Genomic DNA, 22,795 nt, shown 5'->3' on the forward strand with positions numbered 1-22,795 from the left:
AGATACAGCAATTTCAAGGATGGGAACTAAATCAAAAATAAATGTATGTTGGATGGAAATATCGAGTATAACTTAGAAAGCGTATTTTTTAAAAGTCATAAATTTGTCACAACTTCACTAGTGACAGTCATTTAAATTTTCTGGAAAATTAACCAAAAATCTATAATTTAAAATAATGGCTATTATTTTAAGCTTACCTTGACTCAAAGCAAGAGCAGGAGCATAAATAACAATTCCAGTGTATAGGATCTAGAAGTGGAAACCAAAAGGGACATTGTCAAACAATATACTGTATTTAAGAGGCATAAGAGATTATCAAAGACATACATACTGTCTCTCACATTCAAATGCTTTACTGAAATGTACTTTTGGAACATATATTTTGAAATAGTGTCTGCTGACCCTATTGAGTTTGTTGGCAGCTAAGTGGCACAGCTGCCAGATTACTGGGCTTGGAGTCAGGAAGACCCGATTTCAAATCCTACTTCAGACCACCTGGTAGTTTGCAAGCCAGGACAAATCATTTAAACCTCTCAGCCTCGGTTTTCTCATCTATAAAATGAAGATAACAACACCCACTCCACAGAGTTATTTGGAGAACCAAAAGAGGTCTGTAAAGAGCTTTGCAAACTTTAAAGTGTTTTAGAAATGCTAGCTATTATAACAATCTAATCTTTCTTTTAAGGTCATCAGATGAGCTAAAATAAGAAGAGTTGCTCTTCTATTTAAAATCTGTGTGAAAGAGATTTTTCTCTGTCTCTTTAAAGTGCTTTATTGCATAGAGTTCAACTGGTGAAATACATTATAGTAAGTTCTTTCCTTCCTCCCAAGTGAAAATTCCTAAAATGTCTACTCAGTAAAACTATTTTTTAAAAAATGAATAAGTTAGTCTCTAGATTTGTGTATTAAGTAGCAATGGACTGTTTCTAAGAATTATCTGATCTAAATTTACAAAATGTAAGCACTGAAGAGGTCATCTCATCTCACCCATCCTTGAACAGAAATTCCTTTTGTGATACATGATACCCTGAGAAATGAAGATCTTCTGTGATAAAGAATCCCTAATATCTCTCCAAGGAACCTCATGCCATTCTTAGACAACCCAATTATCAAAATAATTTTCCTTATGTAAAGACAATGTCTTCATACTGTCATACTGTGTCTCTGCAACTTCTACCCTAACCTCTTCCTGTGAAGCAGAACAAGACTAATACAGCCCTACAAAAAAATTAAGGACAGGTGTGATGTTTCTCCTAAGTCTTCTCTAGATTTAACTCAACCCTTCAATCAATTCTTATATGGCACAGTTCCCCCTTTCACCATCCTGGATAGCTTTCTTTGTCCATATCTTTCCTAAAATGAGGCTTCCTTTCTAAGTGGCCGCTACATATTCAAATGAATTCTCCATAATTATAAAATTCATTTCACTGATCATTATGTTGAATGTTTCAAGATCCTCCTATCTAATGAGAGACTCTATTTTCAAATGTATTATAACTTATTAGTACATAAATAAGCTTTAAAATACTCCAGATTACAAAGGAGAAAACAGCTTGTTAAATTACTTGCCGTCTGAACAATAAAGAGAACTGTTCCAAGGAGGCGAACTTGTTTATTAAATCGAAGTTCTAAGTACTGTAAATAAACAAAATAGCAATTCTTTATTAGCAATAAGCAAGGTAAAAAGTTTTCCAAAATCCTCAGCACATTTTTTCTTTCCACAAGTAAAAAGTTCTAAGTAAAGTCCTAAGCATAGCAGCTCTTTTTGTGGTGGCTACGAATTGGAAATCAAAGGAATGCTGATCAACTGGGGAATGGCTAAACAAGCTGTGGTATATGATGGTGATGGAATATTATTGTGCTCTAAGAATGACAAGCAGTACAATTTCAGAAAGGCCTGGAAAGACGTATATGAACTGATGTATGGTGAAATGAGCAGAACCAGGAGGATGTTGTACACGTTGACAGCAAAGCTGTTGGATGAAGAATTGTGAATGACTTAACTATTCTCAGCAATACAATGATCCAAGACAATCCCAAAGGACTAATGAAACATACTACCCACCTCCAAAGAAAAAACTGATATTGGTTGAATACAGACTGAAGCATGCTATTTCTCACTTTCTTCCTTTCACTTTTTTTTCTTTTATTATAGTCTTCTTATACAAAATTACTTATATAGGGAATGTTTTACTTAATTCCATATGTGTAACCTGTATTTGATTGCTTACCACCTCAGGGAGGAGGGATGGCAGGGAGGGAAAGACAAGTACAATGTGGAACTCAAAACTTTAAATGAAAATGTTTACTGAATTTTTTTAAAAGGATAGAAGAGTTTCCAAGAAAAAAAAAACCACACCACCAAAATGTGATTTCTTTGATCTATCTCTCTGAAGAGAATAGAAAATGTATAAAAGTTTGTATAAAACTGTATTCAGATAAAAAGGACTAAACTATATAAAATTTCATATTTCATATTTCAAAAGCCAAAACAATTTTTTGAATAAAAGCTACTGCTCAATCCTTGTGTATTATGATTTGTACACTGACTTTTCAGATTACCAGTCCAGGTGGTCTTTTAAGTTATAGTTGAGTGTAGCTGTTTATATTACAGATCTCTACATAATAATACAGGAGGCTTTTTTAAAATGTGGGTGTAAAGTCTTTCAAGGGGAAAAAAGTATTTTCCTAGTTATTTTGTTACATTTACTTCCCTTTCTAGGAGAAAGAATCCATACTATGGTTTTCCTTGGCCTTTGTTTTAACCTAGGCTAGAAAAAGTTATTTTTAGAGATAGTTCCTTTTTAATAAAAGGATAAAATGAAATAAACAGATGATAAATAAATAAAAATAAACAAGGTAAGGCATGTCACTTGATTCCACTAAATCATCAGACTGCTGTAACTATGCAAAAGTGGTTAGACTTGAGAAATTAATCAAAGGAATGCCACCCACTACAGAGTCTTGAACAGGTCAGTTTCACTTGGGAGAGAACTAAAGGGTGGTTAAGAGTAAAACTCAGCACAAGGTTTTGTGAATTCTAGGTCCTTCTGCCCTCAATCACTGCAACTTCTTAAAGTCAATGGTCAAAGCACTGAACAGCAGAACTGGAAAAGATACATTCTAGGGAGACAAGCTACGGGCTCCCAATTCAACTCAGAAACTTCCTAACTAACAAGGCGACTTTCCATCAAGTCAAAAGTCAAAGTCATCTGTCTAGCTTGTAACACCCTTCACCACACAAGTCTATGCTACCCTCTGTGACAATTAAAAAAGTTCCAGAAATGTAGTTTCTGGGTAACTTAATTATTTTATTAATAAAGATGTCATGTTATTAATAAAACAATAGTCATTTGGCTCTCTCTCTTAGGCCAAAGACCCCTCCTGGTGGTGGGCTCACAATTTATATGTCCTTCGAAGAGGAGGTACTCCTGAGGGTTATCTAATCATCTCTGGTTAACACAATGGGAAATGGGCTATCTTGAGGTCCATGACTGATGTCACTCAAATCTTGGTCAAAGAGACATCAATTTCCATATCACCTGTGCTGATAATAGGGAGAATCAACATTTTCCCAGATGTTTCTAGGCAATCACGATGAACAGGAATATACCCATTAGCCCAAACTTGGAATTTCTTTTGCTTTTAGATCTTGGCCTGGATAAATCTCCAAGAGAAATTTCCCACATTGGTTGGTTTCTGGATGAGGAAGTAGGAAAGGGGAAAAACCTTGGTCCTAATACAATAATTATTTCTTAAATGTAAGAGAGAAATACTAATTTCTCATACTCGCCAGCCTATTTACAATCCTTGCTTCCCTCCACACCTATCTATCCTTCACAAACCACCTCCAGACTCCAAAACTTTTCATTGGCTATCCTCCAGGCCCAGTAAACTCTCCCTCCAAACCTCTACCTCTCAGTTTCCTTGATTTTCTGAGTGACTACTTAAATCCTACCTTCAGCAAGAGGCCTCTCTCAAGTGCATGCCCCTTCCTGCTAATGCCATGGGAAAAATATGTTGTAGGAATAGTAGCAGAGGAGTAGAGTGCCACCTCAAACAAACAGCTGATAAAATAACTAAGTTCAAATGCAACTCACTCTTCCAATGGGATTGCCCACCTCTTCTAGGCTGGAACAGACAGGATCTTACTATAGGGCCTATCCAGTATAGGCTTGAAGAAGCTTGGAAAACAAAACCACTTGCTCCATCCCCCACTTTCATCTACCCAATCAAAAGGATGATGAGAAGACTGGGGAAAAAATGCATGGACAATACAATTTGCATGTCAAAAAAAGAATGGGAAAGCAATATGAAGGGAGGACATGCAGAAGTTCAATATTAGAGACAGGTATTGGACCTATGACCTCACTGATATGGACACTGCTATCAATACTGGTCAACATCTTCTTTATAAAGGTCATGGGGTGGGGGCAGCTAGGTAGCACAGTGGATAAAGCACCGGCCCTGGATTCAGGAGGACCTGAGTTTAAATCCGGCCTCAGACACTTGACACTTACTAGCTGTGTGACCTTGGACAAGTCACTTAACCCTCACTGCCCCCCCCCAAAAAAAAAGACATAGGAAGTTCCTTGGACCATTGAGAGCATAAATACCTTGACCTGATCACTCAGGATGTGTAAGAGACAGGGCTCAAACCTAGGTCTTCTTGGTTCATGTACCAGTTTTCTATCCACTATGCCAAGCTTCCTCCAAAAGAAAAATTAAGTTGCTTACACACTCAAATTCTCCTTTGCTCTTTTCATATTTCTAAGACCTTTCTATTCTCCAGAACATACCACACCCCTAAGTCCATCAAAACCTAATATTACATTTTTGTTTGAAAATTAATGTACTTTTCTTAGCACATGGGTAAATGTTGGAGGTCTACATGCTCAAGAACTGCTGGGACAGCAAGAATATGATGTGCTAAAACAGTGGTGTTAAAGTCAAATAGAAAGTTATCCCCTGAGGTTGCATGTTGATTTTTTTTTAATTAATATTATAGGTACAGTGGATAAAGCACCAGCCCTGGATTCAGGAAGACCTGAGTTCAAATCTGGCCACAGACACTTGACACTTACTAACTGTGGGACCCTGGGCAAGTCACTTAACCCTCACTGCCTCGCCAAAAAAAAAGGAAAATAATAACAACAATAATAATATTATGAATGTTGTGCTATATTTTTATTTGTTAACCATTTCCCAACTGTTTTAATCTGGTTTGGAAACCACTGGGGCATTTTTCTGTGGGCTAAACAAGTGGTCCATGGGTTGTAAATTTGACAGCTCTGTGCTAAATCACTAGTTTCATCTAGTAGGGTGAAGAACCTAAAACTAAGAATCTATATCCTACTCTTCGTAACCACAGATCCTGCCTGACGCCCCTCTGATTAGAGGGCAAAGCAGAGAACTCCTCCAAGAATTTCCATCTAAGAAGGGTATATAGCATTCTTCATTTCACATTTATTTCTTTTCTCTGCCCCCTTCCCATTACCCTGAGCTGAAGTCTCACCACTTCTTTATGGTCCCTTTCCAACTCCCATTTGTCCTGGCACTGAAAATACCTCCTTGATAAAGTGTGCAGTGGTCTTTTCTTGAGTACTTGTCACCCACTCACACCACAGTGATAACTGATAGAGGATTTTATTGATACTTGGCTAGTTCATCTATTTGAACTAAACCCTTGAACTTGGCCTTCAAAAGATGGCTGGCTACCCATGGGGCACAGGCTGTAGAACTAGGGAAAGAAATCTAAAGAGAAGAGATAAATGTCGCAGGCCAAGGTCCCTAAAAGGAAACTTGTCTGTTTCTCCTCCCCACCAAGTAAATTGCATGGATTAAGAGATGGGCACCAGACGAAGAGGATTAAAACAGCAAGTTGCTGGACAAAAGAGGATGAGTTACTGGACCAATTAGGAAACAGGATGTGAAGAAACAACCAAGCCTTGCGTTTACCTGGCGCTTCATTATGTAGACTTTATTTCAGTGACAGAAGTTGCAAGAAATTCATCATCCCTGAATTTGGACTTTCCCCTGATGAGATGGGCCCATCCACAGTCCAGGAATGTGGAAAACTCTGCTCATTCCCCTCATCTGAGGGGGAGACATGCTTGACTATCCAGTAACTCCCAGTCCTTTCTGCTTTTAAAGGGAGAAAGGCAGCACCTCATTACAGTAAGAAACATGGAAAGCTATAGAGATCCCCAAAGAAGGTAGACCCCCTTCCAGACAAGGAAAGATGATATAAGTCTTTTATGGGATTTTTGTTGTTTTGTTGTTACATCAAATAAAGCGTGCCCTACGTATGATGTCTTGTTAGCTAGCCTAAGTTTTTGCATGGGGCTGGAGACTCTCTGTTTTTTCTGGAAACTAGACAAGAGTCAAATGTTAATGTTTCTAGGGAAAACCCTTGGTATGAGCCACAGAGACGGCATATGAAAAGCTCCCAAAACTAAACTGAATCCACAGAAAGTAAAAACTGAGTTCTGAGTCAAGGCTTATATAATCATAATTTTGGACATAGCTGAATTCAAGTTAAAAAGAATTAAGGAAGATGAATATGGCTACTGGTTGTTGTCCTTTGTTCTGTTAACCAAAAACAATACCATAAAAGTCCATGAGACATTATGTTGCAACTATATTACAAGAAAAATGAACATGCATGTAGAACCAAAGCCAGAGCAAAGAGTTCACAATCCATACAGATGTTTGTGTATTTATGATAGTACAACAAAGGGGAGAAGAAACCAGAAACCTCCTCCTAAAGGACAGTAGCATAGGGGAGGCAGAAAAGCACAGTAAAGGTGGAAAAAGGACAAAACCCCTCCTGAAAGGGAGGAGCAAAGGGATGGCAAAGGCCACATTCTTTCCCCTTGGGAATTGCTAGACCATAAAGATAGGAGGAGGAGCGTCTGCTTATCTATAAAGGTAACATCTGCAAAAGCAGTTTCTCTGTCTGGTGCAGACTGACTGGCACCTGTCTTTACTCCCAAGAACACATAGGGAGTCCAGCTTGGGGTTCAAACAACAAATTATATGGGGGTAAGGGGTTTCATCCTTGACACATCCTTTACCCTGCATACTCTGGGTCCAGTGTTTCTGGAAAATATGGCAACTCAAAAAGACAAGTGTTCAGGGGATCCCTTAACTTAACATTCCTCAAAGGACCAACATGATAATCACCAGGAGCTCAGGAGGCAACTAAGTAAAGATAAAAGGCACATCAATAACAGCAAAATTGTATCAGTACTTACATCAAGAGTGAAAGTACATACACACCTATACCTTAATGACAAGGAAACTACATATATATTTTTTTTTAATTTATTTATTATTATTTGGGTGAGGCAATTGGGGTTAAGTGACTTGCCCAGGGTCACACAGCCAGTAAGTGTTAAGTGTCTGAGGCTGGATTTGAACTCAGGTCCTCCTGAATCCAGGACCAGTGCTCTATCCACTCTGCCACCTAGCTGCCCCCTACATATATTTTTTAAAAACTCACTGAATTGCAAAAAGTTCTAGACACTCTACTTTCACAATATGTCAGGTAAAGAAGTTATAGAATTCAACAAAATGTTGAAAAATTAGATTAGATAAAAAAGTAAAGAAAATGAAATGAATTTATGTAAATCTACTTTTTACTGAAAGTGTGGATCATTTTGTTTATATTCTAGGGAATAAATTTTTTGTAAATTAATGCAGAAAACACATTTTAAATACTTGGTTCACAATACAAGAAAAGGATTGCAATCAATAAGGGAACTTCAAAATGTACAAGCTAAAATATGATCAGCCTAATAATCAAAGAACAGATTATAGAAACAATAAAAATATTAAACAATAACTATGTGATGTAGCAACATGTGTGGAATGTAGCTAAAGCAGTTCTAAGATAAATTTATTAACCTAAATGCTTCTAATAACAAAAATTGAAAAATTAACATTTGCAGTCTATAAAATATACCCAAAATAAGCTTGACATTTTAAGATCAAAGAAAATTTTAAATAAATGAAACAAAGTTGAGTTTCTAATAAGTAAAATAAACTATTAGTTAATTTAACCATAGAGAAAAAACTAAGTTACTGACAGGAGCTCGGAATAAATCAGAAGTTTCTCCTGTGAGAAACAAAACCAAAGACGACCATATAACAGAACAGGCATATAGCGGGATCAAGGGACTATTAAAGTTTAGACCGACCAACTAGGGTTCAGGACAGATAAACCTAAGGGGAGATAAAATTCCAAAGCAGGAAAGTCAATTAGGTATGGATATGACCTGCCCTTGCCCAGTTAGGAGACAGAGGTAACACCCCACAGGTCAGGACCATGATTTCAAAAACATTCCCCTCGACTCTCAGGAACATAACAAGCATCCAAGCTTTCCCCACCCCACCCCAGAAGGGAACTTTCCAGTTTTCAAGTGGACACCCCATCTATCTTCTATAAAAGCTTTTGCCTTCCCTCTGTTGGGGGAGGAGGATGTTTCTAAGCCCTTCTCCCAAAGCGGTGAAGGCTTTGACTTCCCACTAGGTCACTTTCTCTAGCACCAAATAAAAGACCACTTTAATTCTAATTGGACTGTGTGAGAGAGTGTAATTCTTTGTTGAGGAATACCTAAGAACCACCACAAATCCCAGTGGCAGTTGCCAAAATCAAAAAAGGAGAAATCAAATGAAGAGTAAAGAAATAAAAATATTATCAGAGAAAACTGCATACTTATAGGCCAACTAACTGAAAATTAAAAATGAGCTTTCTTTTTTAAAAAATTAAATATCCAAATTCATAAAAAAAAGAAATATCATCTAACCAAACTGCCATCAGGAAAAAAGAAATTCAATAGACCTTAATGGCCAGCTTAAAACAAAAAAAAAACAAAAATAGGAGTAAATGGATTGACAAACAAAAATTCACAAACACCTAAGAAACAAATCATCTCACTGCTACATAATCTGGTTTTTTAAAGGATGGTACCTTATCCAGTTTTTTTGAGACAATCTTGCTCTTTAAACTAGGGGAAAGGAATATCAGGAACTACATCATCAATTAATGTTAAAACAAATTTTAAATTAGAATATAGCAATATGTCCAATTCCATCCCATCAAAATCCTGGTAGCTATTGTCTACAGACCCCCAATACACTTCCATCCCTTCCTCAACCAGTTCAGTATCCCGCTTATAAACTTCCTCTCCACTTCAACTCAGGCTTCAATACTTGAAAAAATCAACATACATATTCAAACTCCCTATGACACCCTAACTATTCAATCCCTCAGACTCTCCGTTTTCTCCCAGGCCATCAACCCTGCACTCGTGACTTTCTCTTTTTTCTCCATTAACTTCTTTTTTTTTTTTTTAATTTTTTTAAGTGAGGCAATGGGGGTTAAGTGACTTGCCCAGGGTCACACAGCTAGTAAGTGTTAAGTGTCTGAGGCCAGATTTGAACTCAGGTCCTCCTGACTCCAGGGCCGGTGCTCTATCCACTGCGCCATCTAGCTGCCCCTCACAAAGTTTTTTGTTTGTTTGGTTGGTTGGTTTGGTTTTTTTGTTTTGTTTTGTTTGTTTTTAGCACTTTTTTTTTAGTGAGGCAATTGGGGTTAAGTGACTTGCCTAGGGTCATACAGCCAGTAAGTGTTAACTGTCTGAGGCCGGATTTGAACTCAGCTACTCCTGACTTCAGGGCTGGTGCTCTATCCACTGCACCATCTAGCTGCCCCTGTTTTTAGCACATTTTAATTTTTATTATTATTATTTCTTTTCCTCACAAAGTTTCATTTTGTTTTGTTTTGTTTTAATTTTGTGAGGCAATTGGGGTTAAGTGACTTGCCTAGGGTCACACACAGCCAGTAAGTGTTAACTGTCTGAGGCCAGATTTGAACTCAGGTCCTCTGACTCCAGGGCTGGTGCTCTATCCACTGCACCATCTAGCTGCCCATCTCCATTAACTTCTTGATGAATCACTTCAACTCTACAATGTCTTAGGTCCATGAGTCCCCTCATCATATTGACAATCACACTCTGCCAAGCCTTAGTCTTAGATCACTCTTATCATCTGCTGCTTTTGGTCCTACACAACTTGCTGCTGAACAAAGCTAGAGAAAATCAAGCAACCATTCTGACTGGATCCTCTACAAATTAATGCTGCACAACCTCAAATGGACCATCACTGATGCCTAGACAAACCTTCTCTACCTCGCTTTATCGACTCGCTGTCCCACTCTCTACCCCACTCTCCACAGCAGCTCCCATGGCTCCCTCTCCCCATCCTCTCAGCTAAGAAGTTTGCCTAGAAAATAGAGTCCATTCATCAAGAATTCCTTCTTCCCCATCTCATATCACCCAGGTCCTTTCTGCCACTATCTATGTTTCTCACACAAAGATGTGGCTCTAATCCTTGCCAAAACAAAACCTCTACCTGAATAGTGACCCCTTTCCATTCTGTTTCCTCCAAGAGCTTCATCCCCACTCTCTCTTATCTTCAGTCTTTCCCTGTCTACTCACTCCTTCCCTACTCCTTACAAACATGCTGATGTCTCTCCCATTCACAAAAATTTTCCCATGATCCTTCCATCACCACCATCATCCTGTATCTCTGCTGCCCTTTGTGACATAACTCTTAGAGAAAGCTGTCTACAATCGATATGCCTTCTCTCACTCTTCTTAACTCTATACAAGCTGGCTTCTGACTTCACCATTTCATCACACCTGCTCTCTCCAAAGTTACCAGTGATGGAACTGTCAAGTGCAATGGCCTTTTCTCAATCCTCATTCTTCTTGAACTCTCTGCAGCCTCTGAGATGATCGCCCGTTCTCTCTGATCTCTCTTCTCTCTTAGTTTACAGGTTCTCCTCCTACTGGATTGTTCCTTCCTAGTCCTCTTTGCTAGTTCCTCTTCCAGTTCATGCCCTCTGACTGTAGGTGTCCTTCAGGGTTCTGTCCTGGGCCCTCTTCCCTCTACACTACTTCACTTGCTGATTTCATCAGCTCCCATGGATTCAATTATCTAGCATCTCTATGCTGACAATGATCAAATTTATCCTTCCCTAACCTCTCCACTGACCTCCAGTTTCACACGTCCAACTGTCCATCAGATATCCAGTACGATGTCCAGTAGACAGAGTAAACTCAATATGTCCACAATGAAATTAATTATCTTCCTCTCTAATGCCCCTCCTCCATTTGAAGCTTCCCTATTAACTTTCAAGAGCCCCATCATCCTCCTAGTCACTCCGATTTGCAACCTAGTAATCATCCTGGACTCCTCATTAGCTCTCATCCCCTCCCCCACTGAATCTGTTGCCAAGTTCTGTCAATTGTGCCTTTGCGATAACTCTCTCCTGACACTTTCTGCTGCAGACCTTCATCCCCTCACCTGAATTACTGCAATATACTGCTGTGAGTCAGCCTGCCTGCAGTCTCTCCCCACTCAAATCCATCTTCTATTCATCCACCAAAGGGGTTTTCCTAAAATGCAGGTATGACCATATCAAGCCTTCTACTCAATAAGCTCCAGTGGCCCTAGCCTAAGACAACTTGGAAGTTTGGCAGGAAAGGTCTGTCTCACTCAGGTAAAGGGGGAGTGCAGTCCAGGGCAGGTAGTATCCTGGCAAGCCAGCAGCAGTCCCTAAGCCCCAGCACAGCACCAGGCAAATGGAGACACCCGACCCCCTCACCCCCCCACATGCCTCAGCACAGTAGCGATTGAGCCATGAGCAGCATCAGCCACACTACTCCCACCCCACCCGTGCCTCAGCAGAGTACCAGGTGAGCTGCCAGACCCCCACAGCATGCATAGCATGAGAGTCTTCCATGGGCCTCTGAGCAGCATCAGGCAAAAAGCCAGGGCCTATACCTCCCAGCACAAGAAGTCTGGGACAGTGCCCCTCCTACCTCAGGAGCAGAGCTCAACTTTAAAAGTAATGAAAAAGACTGGAAAAGATGAGCCCAAAACAAAAACGCACAAACAAACCTTACCATAAAAGGCTATTATCTTGACAGATCAAAACACAAACTCAGAAGAGGAAAACAATTTTAAAATGCCTACATGCAAAGCTTTAAAGAAAAATGTGTATTGGTCTCATCCCAAAAAGTACTTCTGGAAGAGCACAGAAAGTTTCAAAATCAAATAAGAGATGGGACGGCTAAGTGGCTCAGTGGATAAAGCACCGGCCCTGGATTCAGGAGTAATTGAGTTCAAATCCAGCCTCAGACACTTGACACTTACTAAATGTATGACCCTGGGCAAGTCACTTAACCCCCATTGCCCCGAGGGAAAAAAAATCAAATAAGGGAGACGGAAGAAAAACTGGGAAAAGAAATGAGAGTATGCAGAAGAATCATGAAAAAATCTACAGCTCGATAAAGCAAGCACAAAAAACAGAAAAAGCTGACACAAATTTATTGAAGACAACTTCCTAAAGAGTCGAAACGGCCAAATGGAAAAGGAGGCGAGAAAAGCAAACGGAAGAAAATAACTCCTTAAATAGTAGGGTTGGGGACAAGGGGGAGCCCATGACTCTCTAAGGCATCAAGAATCAAACAAAATCAAAAGAATGAACAATCAAAGAAAGTGTAAAATGCTGTAAGGAAATACTTGTGATTTGGGGTTTACATAACCCTATCTTTGCTTCATTATAGTCAGACTGAAAAAATGTAAGCTTAAAAGCCTAAGAGAAGGGGCGGCTAGGTGGCTCAGTGGATGGAGCACTAGCCCTGGAGTCAGGAGGACCTGAGTTCAAGTTCAGCCTCAGATACTTAACACACTTACTAGCTGTGTGACCCTGGGCAAGTCACTTAACCCCAACTGCCTCACCAAAAAAATAAGAATCACCTACCCTTCAAAACTGTGTCCAATCCTTCGGGGGAGAAGAATGATGATTCAATGAAATACAAGGCTTTCAAGCTTTCTTAATGAAAAGACTAGAGCTGAACAAAAAAAAAATTTGTTTTCCATTTCAAGACTCAGAAGAAGGTAAAAAAGAAAAACTTAAGTAGATTCAATAAGGTTAAACTATTTACATCCTTACATGGGAAGATGATACTTATTTCTTAAGAACTGTATTACTATTAATGTAGTTAAAAGGAGTATACATAAACAGAAGTTGTGATATAAGGTGACTTTGAAGGAAGGATCTTTTTAAAATTATGGGGCAAGAAAGACAATTACACTGGGAACAGAAGGAAGGGAGAGGCTGAATAGGGTAAATTATCTTATATGAAGAGGTTCGACAGTGGAAGGGAAGATGGGCAGTGGGCATGGCTTGAACCTTATCTGAATTGTATCAAAAAAGGAAATAACAGACACAATCAGTTGGGTATAGAAATCTATCTTGCCCTACAGGGAAGGAAAAGGAGAGGGAGTTAAGTAAAGGGGGATTGACTAACAGAAGGGAGGGCAGAATGGGGGAGGTGGTAGTCAGAAGCAAACACTGGTGAGGAGGGAAAGGGTGAAAAAAGAGAGAGAAGGAAAAAAAGGAAGGAGGAAAATACACAGTAAATCATAACTGTGAATGGGATTAATTTTCCCATAAATTGGAAGCAGATAAGAGAGTAGAATCCTACAATATGTTGGTTACAAGAAATACACTTGAAGCAAAGGCATACACATGGAGTAAAAGTAAGGGGATGGAGTAGAATCTATTATGCTTCAGGTGAAGTAAAAAACACAGGAGGTAGCAATCATGATCTCAGACAAAGCAAAAGCAAAACTATCTCTAATTAAGAGATAAGGAAGTGTAGGCACTAAAATTGACCTTGGGTGCCCTAGGTGGGCCGCCCCTCCCCCAGCCTAACTGCTCTATGCAAGACTGCCCAGGCACATAAGTTTCTGAGCCCAGGCCCCGCACAGCAGGGAGGCACACAGGAGGCCTGAGGGACGCCTGAGCTACCTTCACCCAGCCCCCCCCCCCAACACCAGGCATGGGCCTCTGCCTCAGCCCTGAGACAGCCAGTGAATTAGCTTGGCGTTCAAGTGGGTGCAGCATGGCCCAAGGGTCCAGTGAGAAAAAAGGGTTATATTCAGGAGCAGATATAGTGAAATGGGGTTTTCAGTGAGAAGCAGCACGGGGCAGACAGAGGAGGGGAGCAGTGAAAGCAAGAGGGGGTTGACAGTGAAAGTGAAGGACGCTACAGAGACTATGGAGAAAGGAGGTGCAGAGGGTGCTAAGAGAGTTGCAGGCAGGGCTGACAGTGAAAGGAGAGCAAGTAGAGAAGACGAAGTGGGAGAAGAGACGCTGAGAAAGGAGAGGAAGAACTGAGGACACTACGGAGGGGGGCTGACAGTGAAAGTGGAGAAGCCGTAGTGAGAGACACTAGAGGCGCTGGGGGTTGCTACAGAGAGAGACTTTAAAGAGTGAAAGGGAGAGAACTGAAGCCTAACAGGTCTGAACGAGGTGTGGCTGCAGGCCGCCAGCATACCCTCAGCAAGAGGCCACAACAGCAGGAAAGAAAGTTTAAAACAGTCAGGTCATATTTTATTTTTGTAGCCTTTATCCCTAAGTTAATTCATCTAAATAAATCCTTTACTGTTAAATGGAAAGAGGCTGTTTGCTTATCAATTTGGGAAAAGCAGTGGAGGAATTTTTAAACGGCCCATACTAAATTAAAAGCAGTCAGAGAGCCAGCCAGGAGTTCACAGATTAGGGCCCACCAGTTAGTTAAATATTTTTTACATTGAATGGGCTATGGACATACTGGCCAATTATGATTTTTCATATAGCCTATAGCTATAATTTTTCACCTATAGATATAATTTTTCATAGCCCACAGTTATAAAATTTTCAGATTAGTATAGTTAATATTTTTTTTACAGAAGGAAACTATATATTGCTAAAAGATACTACAGACAATGAAGTAATAGCAATACTAAACATATACGCACCAAGTGGTATAGCATCCAAATTCTTAAAAAAGTTGAGTGGGGCAGTTAGGTGGCGAAGTGGATAGAGCAACAGCCCTGGAGTCAGGAGGACCTGAGTTCAAATCCGACCTCAGACACTTAACACTTACTAGCTGTGTGACCCTGGGCAAGTCACTTAACCCCAATTGCATCACTAAAAAAAAAAAAGTTAAGTGAGTTGCAGGAGGAAATAGTAAAACTACACTAGTGGGAGACTTCAACTTTTCCCTCTCAAAACTAGATAATTCTAACCATAAAATAAATAAGAAAGAAGTTGAGATAAATGCAATTTTAGAAAAGTTGGATATGATAGACTTCTGGAGAAAACTCTCAGTGGTACATGACACCTAGGCAAAAATTGACCATATATGAGGTCATAAAACCTCACAATCAATTGTAAAGAGGCAGAAATATTAAATGCACTGTTTTCAGATCATAATGCAATAAAAATTACATAAATGTAATAAAGAGCAGTGGAAAACAGATTAAAATTATCTAGAAACTAAATAATCTAATCCTAAAGAATAAGTGGGTCAAAGAAGAAATCACAGAAACAATCAATAATTTCGTTAAAGAGAACAAGAACAATGAGACAAATACCATAATTTAGGGGATGCAACCAAAGCAGTACCTAGGGGTAAATTTATCTAAATTCTTACATCAATAAAATAGAGAAAGAACTGATCAATGAACTGGGCATGCAACTAAAAAAAAAAACTGGAAAAAACATTTTAAATCTCCAAGTGAACACCAAATTGGAAATCTTGAAAACCAAAGGTGAGATTAATAAAACTGAAAGTAAGAAAACTACTGAGCTAACAAATAAAACTAGGAATAGGAATAAATGAAGCTTTCCTTAAAATGATAAGTAGTATCTATCTAAAACCATCAGCAAGCATTATCTGTAATGGGGATAAGCTAGGAGTTTTCCCATTAAGATCAGGCTTTAAATCAAGGATGCCCATTATAATCACTATTACTCAATATTGTACTAGAAATGTTACCTATAGCAATAAGAAAAAGAAACTGAGAGTTAGAATAGGCAATGAGGAAACAAAACTATCACTCTCTGCAGACTAATATGATGGTATACTTACAGAATCCTAGAGAATCAACCAAGAAACTACTTGAAATAATTAACAACTGTATCACCATCTGGCTCCAGCCTTTCACACACTAGGATAAGCTACTTTATCAAATACTTTGCCAAAATCCAGGTAAAATTTATCTATAGCATTTCCTTCCCCCCGCCATTACTGAACTAAGAGAATGCTATAGAAATTGCTGACCGAAATTTTAACAAAACTTTTGAAATAATATCTCCTATTATTCCTCTAAAAATATGGAACCTAGATTATACAATGACACACTCAGATGGGTTTAAAAGTGATTGATCGCTGGACTCCAAGAGCAGATATTTGTTCAATGACAATATACCATGAGGTCTTCAGCAGAACGGCCCCAAGGATTTATGCTTTTCTCTGTAGCGTTTACTATTTTTATCAATGACTACTGTGTTCCGTTTCAGACGCCTCAGTTTAAGGACATTCCTAAACTTCAGCACATCCAGAGTAACCAGTCAGTAAAGCCAATAAACAATTATTAAGCACTTATTATGTGCCAGGCACTGTGCTAAGCATTGAGAAAATCAAAATATAGTCCCTGCTCTCAAGAACCTCACAATTTGATAGGGAAGACAGAATATTACGTACTAACAAGTTATTTAAACAGGAAAAATTGGAGATAGGCAATACAGGAAAGGCACATGAATTGAGATGGGAAAAGGCTTCCTATAGAAGGTGAGTTTTTAGCTGGAACTTGAAGGAAGCAAGGAGGCTGTAAAAGAAAGCATTCTAGGTAGGGAGACAGAATATGAAAATTCCTAGAGTAGAGAAATGAAGTATCATTTGAGTAACAAAAAGGAGGCTAGTGTCACTAGATCAAAGGGAAAAGGAATGACTTGAGATGGGGAAGGTGGGGAGTTCTTAAGAAGAGCTAGAGGTAATAGAGAGCCACTGGAGTTTATTAGGGAGAGGGAAAACTAATGATAAGCATATCACCTACAGAGAGAGAGAGCACTTTACCAGTAAAGACAACCAGGGTTCATGTCTACTGACTATCAAATTCACCTCTCAGTGCCCCAGGTAATTCCTATAGAATTAAACCAATAGAGGCAACCCTAGCAAGTCTAGGAGCCAGAAAGACCAGGATTCACATCCACTAAGAAATTCTGAGCAAATCTCTTAGTAACCCCAGGCAATTCTAAGACTAGAGAAACAAGAAGATATGGGTTCAAGTCACAACTGTCACTGTCAGAAAATCACCCCCTAAGATGGAAAGTGACAGAAAAGCCTCAGATGCACCTAGTCACAAAGAGTTTCATCACCTGGATTCTCCACATCAATGAAATTAAAGGAACCCTGCACTTTGCTGTGCCTCCCCCAAAGGGAGATAGAGTGAAGTCAGCCCCCAAAAGTCAGTCAGTAAGCATGTATTAAGTGCCAGAAACAGTGCTAAGCACTAGAGATATAAAGAAAGGCCCTCAAGGACCTCCCCCCCCCCCAGTCTAATAGGGAAAACACACAAACAACTATGTAACAAATAAGGTCATAGGGCAAAAGGCTATATTATACCCTTTGATCCAGCAATACAACTGCTATGTCTGTATCCCAAAGTGAGCATAAAATAGGGGAAAGGATTTATTTGTACAAAACCTATTTATAGCAGTTCTTTTCGGGGTAGCTAAGAAATGGAAATTGAGGGGATTCCCATCAACTGGGGAATAGCTGAGCAAGCTATGGTATATGATTGTACTGTAAGAAATGACAAGGAGGATGTTTTCAGAAAAACCTTGACTTACATGAACTGATACAAAGTGAAGAGAGCAGAACCAGAACACTGCACACAGTAACACAGCAATATCATATGATGAACAACTCCTCTGAAGGACCTGGCTATTCTCAGCAATGAAATGATCCAAGACTATCCCACAGGATGAAAAATGCTACCCACCTCCAGAGGAAAAAAAACTGATGTATGAATACAGACTGAAGGATACTATTTTTCACTCTTTTTTTTTTTGTTGTTCAAATCTTCTTGAACAAAATTACTAATATGGAAAGGTTTCACGTGGTTGCAAGTGTGTAAACTATATCAGATTGCTGGGGGGGAGGGTAGAATTTGGGACCTCAAAACTTAAAAAAATTAAAAGTTAAAAATCGTTTTTACATGTAATTGGGGGAAATATATATGTAATGTATGTGTGTATGTATGTATATATGTATGTGTATATATGTGTGTGTATATACGTGTGTGTACATATGTGTGTATATATGTATGTATATGTGTGTGTGTGTATGTATACACACGTATATTTTTAAGGCCCTGGTATTAAGGAGAATCAAGAAAAGTTTCTCATGTAAGGTGAGATTTTAGCAGGGCCTTAAAAGCAGCTTTTTTTGTGAAGGGGATAGGGGCTTTCTTTTCATCTTGTATGCCCCCACCCCCACCTACCTCGGTACCTAGTATGTAATAAGTGCTTCAACAGCGGATGACTTATTTTGCAGCCTTCCCCCTGCTTAGTCTTAGGGGCACACAGTAGGTGCTTCCATGCTGGATGACCTATTTGGGTCTTTCCTTATATCTTGTACACCACCACAAACACCACCGCCCCTGCCCCCGTCCCACACGCAGCAGGCCGTCCAGGCCGGACGACCCTCTATCTTAGGCCTCCCTTCTGTCTTGTACCACGCCCCCTCCCCGTACCCCCAGGCACGCACACAGCAGGCCCTGGAGGCCGCGTGACGCCCTCGCTGCCCCGCCCACCTCATAGGTGCTGGTGAGCCCGAGCCGGTAGAAGACGGGCATGTAGATCTCCGAGGTGATGACGACCACCAGGACGTAGGTGATGCCGAAGAGCAGGAATATGGCCCCGAAGCGGTACACCTCGGCCGGCGTGCCCAGCACGGTGATGGCCGACATGAAGCTGGCCGTGAGCGACAGGGCCACGGGCGCCGCCGACAGCTGGCGCCCGGCCATGAGGAAGTCGGTCGCCGTGCTCTGGCCGCCGTCCACCAAGGCGTAGTAGATGCCCAGGGCGGCCGAGATGAGCAGCATGCCCAAGAACACCAAGTAGTCCCACACCGACATGCTGTTCGACATGGCGGCGGCTCGGGGGCTTTCGGGGCCGCGGCCCAGACTCCTCAGCCACCCCCAAGAGGAAAGCGGGCCGGCTGCCTCGAGGAGGACGCGGACGGGCGACCGGTCCCGACGAGCCGCCTGGAGAAGGCCCGCCTGCGCCTGCGCACGCCCGAAGTCGTTGGACTAGCCACGTGCTGGGTGGTGCGTGCACGAGGCTGAGCGTGCGTCCTCGGAGCTCCCATCCCTGCCCGCTCTACCTCGAGCTGGACGCGGAATCTGAACTGCTCCCCCCCTCCCCTCCCCGCTGGGTTGGGAGGAAGGTGAGCGGGGGCACCTGAACCTCCTTTCTAGACAGTTTGTGGGCGTTGTAACCATTGAAGTCTACGAGCATTTGTTTATTAAGTGCTTACTTATTATGGGGACGGGCGTAGTGCTAACTGTAGTTTAACCTAATTTATTGCCTTGATCATTGGGGGTAGCTGGGGACAGTGAACGGGGCACTAGGAGACAGGAAAGACGAGAGTTCAAGTCCTCCCACAGGCCTTTGTTAGCTGTGCGCCCCTGAACAAATCACTTAATTTAACCTGTATGCGCCAGTGTCTTAAGCTGAGGATGGATAACAGCACCCACCTCCCCTATTTGCTGTGAGACTCAAATGAGATATTTGTTTTTTGTTTTGTTTTGTTTTTGTGAGGCAATTTGGGCTAAGTGACTTGCCCAGGGTCACACAGCTAGTAAGTGTCTGAAGTCACATTTGAATTCAGGTCCTTCTGAATCCAGGGAGGATAGTCTATCCACTGCGACACCTAGCTGCCCGAGATGAGATTTATAAAGCATTTTACACAGTGCCTGGCACATAGGAGGTTCTTCAATGCAAGATGATCTTCCCGTGCGATTAGCCCAGTGTCTGACACATAAAAAACCAATCATAATTTCTTCCTTCTATCCTATCTACCCTTGTTTTTTCCTTCTTTCCTTTCTTCCTCTTTCCTTCTTTTCTTCCCTTCCTTAACTCCTTCCCAAGAATGGTTGTAAGATCTAAATGAAACAATGCATATAAAGAGCTAAGTGCTATATGAAGTTGATTATTATTAATGATATACATTTGGTTTTGTCCATTTAAAATAACACTGAGAAGGAATCCCAGAGGCTTCACCAAACTGTCAGAGAGCTCCATGCTACTCAAAATAAAATAAAATAAAATAAAGAATCCCTGGTTTATCCATTAGATTGTGAGCTCCTTGAGGGCAGGGACTGCCTTTTGATGCATTGTATTCCTAGTGCTTGGTACTGTACCTGACATACAGTAGATGCTTAATAAATGTTTATTAACTGATTATTGACTGATTTGGAGGGGAAGTCATGAGACTGGATGGAGACCCAGATGTATCACTTGTTATGGCATATAGATGGTGTGAAGAGGAGGCAGTAATTAGAAAAACCTAAGTTCCAGATCAATTTAATGACCATCTAAGAGTCCAAAGAACCCTGTGCCACAAACCACATGAAAGAGAAGTAATGGACTTAGAAGGCAGAAGTACAATGACATTTTTGGAATCAATGAGTAACTATTTTGTTTGCATATTTGTTACAAGGATTTTGTTTTCCTTTTTGATTGTGTTTTTTTTCCCAATTGGGGAAGGTAAGAGGGAGAGAAAAACAAATATTTGTTAACTGAAAAATAAAATAAAATTAGAAAGACTTGAATTCACTTTTCAAGTCAACGAGCATTTATTAGATGCCTACTATTTGACTGGCATCGTACTAAATATTGAAAAGAAAGGCAACAAATAGTCCCTGCTTTCAAAGAGGTCACGGTCTAATGCAAGCAAACACAAACAAGATCTATAGGTTGTAAATTGAAGATTATTTCAGAGGTAAGGAACTAAGATTAAAGATTAAAGACTTTACCCCAGACAAGTGACTGTTGGAGAATTTCTCAACCCAAAGGTCCTAAGACCCTATCAGAGAGTAACTCCTCCTTCTGTGTGTGCTCCATTAGACTAGAGGTCAGTAAATCAGGAGGCCAGGCTAGAATATAAAAAGCTTAATTAACATCAGCTTTTGGAAAGTCGCAGGTGGATAGTAACAACTCTGAACAAAAGGAGATGCATACATATTTAGGTTTTAACACAATCTTTGCTCCTTAGGGAGCAAAGTTAAAAGTTCAATTACTTTATCAGGCAGAAGTTGAAGAATAAAGACAGGACTCCTTGGGAGTTTAGGAGTTGCCCAAGCAAGTCTGTTCTAACAAGCTAAAATTCCCTCTGTAGTTAACTTCATCATCCAAGCTGATAGAAATCTTCAGTGGAGTACCCGAAGCATCAGTTCATTCTGTCCTTGCCTATTTACACCATTCTCAGGCTCTTACTTTTTCTGAGGAGATATTTCCCCTAAATTCACAGTACACCACTTTTCCGAGGAGAGGTTCGCCCAAAATCACAGTTCTCATTCTTCCCCCCAAATTACGCTACCCCACTTTTTCTGGGGAGAGGTTCCCCCAAATTCATAGTTCCCTGCCTTCTTTCACATCACTTCAATTTTCAGAGTACTCTAGAGTTTACATGGGTAGTGAGGGGTCCCTCAGTCTCTCTGTGATATAAACACTTGAATCCTACCCTAGAGGTGAATGCCACACTAGGGAAATTTGAGGAGGACTCTTAAACTCCCCTTCCATGCAAGGGATAGATCTAGGAGAGACTTCTTTAACTTGAGCTTTTTAGAACCTGACCTTCCATCTCCTTACACAAAAACAATCTATTTATACTATTTCTTTGATTGGTAGCTTAGGTTTTCAACATAAGCTTCTCTAGAGAGTAGTTAATGAAATAAATGTCATTCAGCTGATATTTATAAACTAAAAAATAGATAACTGCAAAGGATTCAAGAAAGTTTAAACAGGAAAAATCAAATAAACAGAAACAAGGGAATAATTTACAGCATGACACTAAACACCCACATATTTCTTCTTGTTAGGTGATTGGCTAGATCTTAACATGTTTAAAGACACACAGTTATTAACTTAGTAGGTAATTAACTTAGCAGATTCCTGTAGTCGTATTTCATAATGCTAAGAGTTATGTGGCAGCAGAAATTCCTCAGATCATCAAACGATAACATTTCCGAGAGTTTTCTCCACTATGTAATCTGCATCATAAAATGATCATTCACTCATGACCTGTGGAGCTCTGTGCTATTTTCCAGACATAAAAGCCAATTCTGTCAGTGTTTCCTTAGTAGTATCTCATGCTTTCCTTCAACCAAATTTACATCTAGGTTGCAGCTTCTGAGAAGATAAATGTTCTAAACAACAAGCATTTACTGGCACTTTCTACCAGGCATAGAAAATTACACTGGGGATACAATTACAAAGACTAAGATAATCCCTTCTCTCAAGAAACTTACATTCTCACGGTATGATGGTCCTAAGACATTTGTTTTTCACATCATCTAGGATTTTATAGTCCTTGATGTTTCCAGTGCTATCAAGATATATATGCTAAAAAAAAAAAAGAACTATGGAGTATAGATGCTGATTGAACCATATACTATTTCTTTTGTTTTGGGTGCTATTGTGTTTTTTTCTATTTTGAGGTTTTGCATTACTGCTCTGATTTTTTCTCTTATAACAGGATTAATGCAGAAATAGTATTAATGTTATTATGTGTGTATATATATGTGTGTATATATATGTATATGTATATGTATATGTATATGTATATGTATATGTATATGTATATGTATATAGATATATAGA

General features: G+C 40.0%; 1 protein-coding gene across 1 annotated transcript in view; it reads right to left on the reverse strand.

Annotated features, from left to right (window-relative positions):
* The window catches only part of LOC122729040 (sodium-coupled monocarboxylate transporter 1-like), a 72,405-nt gene extending 53,346 nt beyond the window's left edge, over positions 1-19,059 (reverse strand). The window contains exons 1-3 of the mRNA XM_043967707.1: positions 18,724-19,059; positions 1,570-1,635; positions 198-249 (exon numbers count right to left, since the gene is read on the reverse strand). Coding sequence (XP_043823642.1) covers positions 198-249; positions 1,570-1,635; positions 18,724-19,059 — 454 coding nt within the window. The remainder of the gene's footprint in view (positions 1-197; positions 250-1,569; positions 1,636-18,723) is intronic.
* Positions 19,060-22,795: the final 3,736 nt, after the last annotated feature.

This window comes from Dromiciops gliroides, chromosome 5 (assembly GCF_019393635.1).
Source record: "Dromiciops gliroides isolate mDroGli1 chromosome 5, mDroGli1.pri, whole genome shotgun sequence".
In the NCBI taxonomy this organism is placed as follows: domain Eukaryota; kingdom Metazoa; phylum Chordata; class Mammalia; order Microbiotheria; family Microbiotheriidae; genus Dromiciops; species Dromiciops gliroides.